At 39.5% G+C, this 6,000-nt stretch overlaps 1 protein-coding gene across 9 annotated transcripts in view; it reads right to left on the bottom strand.

Annotated features, from left to right (window-relative positions):
- LOC123976249 (collagen alpha-1(XIV) chain-like) overlaps positions 1–6,000 on the bottom strand; it is a 270,666-nt gene that overhangs the window by 219,673 nt on the left and 44,993 nt on the right. For all 9 annotated transcript variants that reach the window (XM_046058228.1, XM_046058229.1, XM_046058231.1 and 6 more), the window contains one exon: positions 44–202. In XM_046058228.1, coding sequence (XP_045914184.1) covers positions 44–202 — 159 coding nt within the window. The remainder of the gene's footprint in view (positions 1–43; positions 203–6,000) is intronic.

The raw sequence follows: 6,000 nt of genomic DNA, 5'->3' as shown, positions 1-6,000 counted from the left end.
GTATGAATATAGAATAGAAATCCAGACATTAAAAACTCCTCACCAATTCGAGTCTTGTCAAACTCCACAGTGAAGGCCTTGACCAGGTTTTCCAGGAAAGTCCTGACCAGCCTGAAGTTGATGCGGCCGATACTCCAGGAGCCATCCACCAGAATAACAATGTCGGCTATGGCCGGAGTCTTACACATAAACCCTTCTGATGCTAAAGACAAACAGGCAGAAAATGAGAACTTATCAGACTGGCCCACTTTTGGTGTGCAGGAACATATTGTAAAATGAAAAAAAAGGATGTAAAACATGTACACAGCCGCCTACAGCATACACACAATAAATCTGCTGTGGTAAAAGTAGGACAATTTGATGTGCAGTTTCTGTCCCAAAGTATTACAAAGTGTTTCATTAATTCCAATTCAGTTCAACACAGTATAATTAATCCCTGGAGAAGTAAGGTACTTTAGCATTAGCAGATGAAAAATAACAGCCCACTCTGTCATTAGTCTCAACAGTTTACTGGGTGTTAAAACAGACCAGACTCTAATGAGGAAACAGCAGTTCATTTACAAAAGTCGGTCCAGCACACAGTGAGCCAAAGGCCAACCAAATTAGGAAACGACCATATTTCTATCAGCCAATTATCTTTCACACTGAACTTTGGGATCGTCTGTGAGCTTGAGTGTCTGTGGGGGAAAATATTAAATCATTAAGGGTTCAGGGTTTAATCCCATTAGAGCCAATAATCAGAATTAATTATTGTTATAAATTAAGTATTGTGAAAAAGAACATGTATGATTAGAATACTATATTGGGATAAATGAAGGTATAGAAAATAAATGCAATTATTTCATATTTATTGGACACAAATCGTTTAGTGCAGGTTGATTTGTCTTTAAGGTAGTTTTAGTAAAACTTCAATTAAAAGCCGAGCCCCAATTAAATGCTGAGTCCCTTTTACTGGCTGTGAGTGGCTAAACATTTGGACAAATAACTGTAGGTCTAGACGTGGTCTGGTTTTTATAGAAGTTCTTTGGATGTATAAAACCTCTTACAGCCCACCGAGCCTCTTCAGATTTCCCGGCATGTTGTCTCTGTGCATGAGGTTTTCCTGGATGTGCTGTCTCTCGGAGCTAGATCAAATTAATGATTCAAGATTGATATTTTATTTGATAGCCTAATTCTTTGCAGATCAAGAGTTTTGCGTGAAAGGAATAAAAGGCCTGTCCCATATATAGGCAGGGAGAGTTCAGTGATAGAAGCAAATAAAAGCTCAAGTAACGTGTAGTTAAAAAAAACAAGTCCTATCACATCCAGTATTTTGAGAGACACATACTTAATTACTTTTTTAAGTAGTGTATAGTGTAATAAGGCCAGGATGAAATGATTGGAGGGAGGCCTGAAGGGAGAGAGTGGGATTTCTTATATATTTTTTAAATCTAGCTGCCTCTTGCTAGCTTCTTCAACAACAAACTCAGTCATGCAGCCATAAAAGGTATAAAGTCTTTTTTATTATAAAAAACAAAATGCTGATAATTTACCTTCTCACTAGATTAAGCAGAACTAGCTTAACCACTTTCCTTGCATGAGTATCAGCCACTGATTTTTTGACACATACTTGACAAGGTGCTGCCACGGTCTATACATGCGAGACCTACACTGTATATCTGCACCCGCCAGCAAACAATTTCTTATCCTCCACATGTATGTATGTGTAAGAGAATATTTCTTTCAGGTTGCAGCATGTTTTAACATCTCAGGAGGTGAAGTGGGCTGTGTGTATTTGTAAGGGCATTAGATTCATTCAACACAGACAAGAACTAAGAAGCGTATCACTCCTTACAAGTCTCTACAGTGTCGGAATTTAAACCTCCTTTCTCGGTCTACCAAAAGAGTCGCTGTGCCGCTGTCTGATACGACTTCAGTGGGGAGATGAAAGCAGTGACACAAAAGAGACACAATTACTTCACTGCTCTGGAAAGAATGAGCCTTGAGCTTGTTGCTAATTATCGGTTGGTTTATGTGGTGAGCGATGTATAAATTTTGGCTAGTTGCCATGAAAAATATTTGTATACTACATGTTTGTGCTCCTGTACATGTGTTCTGTCAAGTCAAGTAACATCACTGATTGAACTTGAGGTCCCTCACTGTTTTGAACTGACCTGAATGATCATGAGATGCTTCACAAGACAGATTTGACAAACTGAAACATTCATATTGAAACAGTTGTGATAAAGAAGGGAACATTTACATAATACACCAAAATTCAAATCACTCTAAAAGACATCTGCACCTTTCCAAAGGACAAATGTTTACATGAAATTACATGAAACATTTCTGTACACATGCAAGCAGTGGAAAAACCTAAAAGGTATTCAACTTACAGTCATATAAAAAGGAGAGAAGCAGTAAATCCTCACGTTCGACATGCTTTGACCAGCAAATGTTTTAGTTTTGTTGCTTGTTAAATTGACGTATCAGTAAATCTACTGATCACATTTATCACTTTGACAAGAGCACATAAACGAGCTCATGTTTAAGAACACAATATTTGCTACAGCGAACAGTACAGGGACGAGCTCCTGAACCTTTTTTGGTGCATTGTGCCACGCTCTAAGTGCGCACTACAAAATGTCTGCAGGTTAATTGAGATCAGTATTCATGGAGACACAGGTGACAAACCCTGAATAACGGATCTTGTGAAGAGGAAGGGTTTAAACAGATTTACAGATGGAAAGGAAGGATGTTTCTGAGTCAATACAGGAAGGGCAAAACGGTGCCTTTGAGCGCCAAGTGAAAGAGGACTAGCCTCCTTTTTAATAGCACGTCTGGGAAAATACTAGCACCTGGACAGATGGCAAAAAGGGAAAAGGGACAGAGAGAGAAAGAAGACGACGCAATGGAAAAAGCTGTGACAGGTGGATATTAAAGGGTGTAACTACATGAGTACACTGCTGTGAATACCAATGTTGTGTTTCTTTCTCTCCTCCTCTTGGCATTTGCTTGCTTTTATTTCTTATTTTTTATGAGTTTGTTGTCCTGATTCTTGAATCTGCCTTTATATTATCCTAAGCACTGTGCGGTTGTATTGCTTATTTATGCTTTCATTGCAATATGTGTCTATTTTCACTTAACAGCTACACATATTAATTATACAAGAGCAAAAACGAAGATAAAAGTAAACAGGATAATGAGAAGAGAAAAAGTGTTCAGAACAGAGCAAGAGAAATGGGCGCGGTTAAGAAAGAAAACACGGCTCTGCTTAAAGAAATAATCCACATGATTTCCGTATATTTAAATTTCCATGACTTCTGCAAAGGAAGTGATGCATTTGATTTCTGGTTTATGTGGAATAAACAGGAAAAGAAGAGCGTGATCGTTAACACAAGCTGTAATAAAACACTATGGCTGAACTGAGCAAAGGGAGTGAAAATCCAAAAACTCCACACAAACTTCAAATGACTAAATCAAAACCACCAAGTAACTTGTTTGTTTAACTACAATTTAACAAAATGTAAAATATGACATGACGTTATCATATAATCACTGTATGACTCCACGGAAAGAAGAAAAAAGAAAAACATAGAATTGCTGATGTGAACTGATTTTGTTGAAAAAATAAATAGTTTTTTCCTAAATGTCTTAATTGGCATAAACTGGTTCAGTTAATTAGATTACAGGTGTTTCTCATTTGCCCAGTAAGTTCAGCAAACTATGAAATCATGGCACAATAATCAATCCAAACATAACCCAGCAGGTTAATAGAACACATAATTTCACATCATTCTGCAGAGCCATATGTGAGTATATGAAATAAAACAGCAGCCAAATGAACTTTTATGCAACAGCACTGACTATAACACTTATGATGCCTTGTGGGGAACTAGCTGTATGCGTTGTCACACTTTGGGAACCTGCTTATTGCTGCTGGTTGCTGCTTCTGGTGTTGTTTTCCGTGATAAGAAACATCCCTGATATGATCTGAAATGTGAGCCTGCATAGATCGATGTTCAAAGCTGTGACAAACTCGGATCCTCAGCCATGACTGAATGACGTGAGATTGTGATTCGTTGACAAAAAAAAAAAAATGTAACACCACAACACTTTACCTGTCTACAACGTCTCTTGACTAAATTCGTACTTTGGAGGGGACAAAAGGCTTAAACAGGAAAGACGAAATGTGGAGAGGGGAAAGCAAGGATGGAGGAGAAAGAAAGAGAAAGGAGAAAAGGAACTGAAACTTAGGTGTTGACAGGTTTTTCAACCACACAGCTATTAGCAGAAAGGTCCCTCAAGCAAAGTGCTTCTCCACAGGTTGAAAAGTCAAAATGGTGCAGGTTTGAGGCACATCCCGAGACAGCAAGGGTCAAGATTACCGTACAGAGGGCGTGACCCAAGTCCGCTAAACAATATTTTAATGAGTCCTTTCTGTTTACTGGCATTCTCATACATATTCATGACGGCAAGCAGGGCCCCCAGGTTGATAAAGGCTGTGCTCAGTCTTGGTCAATGGATAAAGCAAGGTACTGAGACTTCAGATTTTTAGGCTCTTTGCTTGCAGTTTTAAGAGTTTCTATTCATCACCTGCACAAAATCTAAAGTTGTGTTATCATTATGCATATAAAGTAAGAAATGTACGTGATCACATTGTAGCTTTACATATACTGTATAGCTGTGAACCACAGCAGTCAACACAATAGTCCACAAAAATAAATTGGCCAGCAAATGGTTATTTAGGCTACTTTCTCAGTCTTGTTTCCCCTACACATCAGCCCAGTAGATTATTATGCTAGGTGGCAAAAGTTGCAGAGAAATCTCTTTCACCTCAGTTTTGTTCGTATGAATAAGGCAAGACAGTTTACTTTTCAATAAAGTAAGGTTACAGAGACGCTAACACAAAATCTCCAACATCTCTGCTCTCCCGAACGTTCAGGAGGCAAGGCGAGGTCAGGGCTAATCTAACAGCTTGAGGCGACGGGGAAGGAGCTGCACCTGTGAGGCCAATATCTGCCGTGTTAAAGGTGAGCTATCACACCTCAGGGCTTCCATGTGATAGATTTATCTACGCTCGGCTAATTTACACACCAGGGAGTCATAAGGTCGTCTCCCCCTGATTCCATTGCTCCATGATAGCGTGACAGCTTGTGGAATAGCTCTCATGTCCAGCTCAGGTGGTTTCCACGTTGAATCCACATGGAAAGTTGAACAGGTACAGTAGTACAAGGCTGTCCTTACTGCAGCAGCCCTTGTTGGAGTCCTAGCCCTTTGCTGCAAGTCATCCCCTCTCTCTCCCCTGCATTTCCTGTCACTCTCTCTCTACGGTTACTGTCAAATAAAGCAGAACTGCCCAAATAAAATCTTTGATTTCACTAAATTGCATTCTGCAATTCCTGTAAGCTTTATTGTATCCTGTGCATCTATATATTCTCATTACTTGATTTTGGATGAGGCATAAGGCTCCAGAAAGGTTCAGAGTTACGGATTATTTTGTTATATTAAGGTTTATATTACTCCAGGTTTTTTATTTGAAATTTCTCAAGAGAGCATCAAAGATGTTTTAAATTAGCTTCCCAGAGACAAAAAGACCACATTGCAACTCCTTGATGGCAATCCTCGGCTTTCTGCACTTAGACATAATGAGAAAGTGGGCAACTGGCATCTCAAGCTAATGACAGCGAGCACCTGATTTCTCTCCGAAACATGAAAGAGGAGCAAGCTGGTTAGGATGCAGCTGCAGATTCCGCTGAGCCCTGGCTGACATTTCTAATCTCTCGTGTCTCCTGTCATCCTGGTCAAACGACATCTCTAAATCTGAGTCGAACACCAGTGTTTGTTCTAAAGATATTGAAATTCACATTGAAAAAAGGGGTCTAGGAAAATAAAACAAAGAAAGTATTACCAGCACATGTTGTCTCTACATTAGCGGTCACTGGGGAGCCCTTGAGCAAGGCACTGAGCTTCAAATTGCACCAATGAAGCTTCTCAGGGAGTGTTCTGCTCAGCACTGCT

Source organism: Micropterus dolomieu, linkage group LG09 (genome assembly GCF_021292245.1).
Source record: "Micropterus dolomieu isolate WLL.071019.BEF.003 ecotype Adirondacks linkage group LG09, ASM2129224v1, whole genome shotgun sequence".
NCBI classification, from domain to species: domain Eukaryota; kingdom Metazoa; phylum Chordata; class Actinopteri; order Centrarchiformes; family Centrarchidae; genus Micropterus; species Micropterus dolomieu.
The sequence above is the reverse complement of the archived record's forward strand: the minus strand, read 5'-3'. Positions and strand labels throughout refer to the sequence as shown.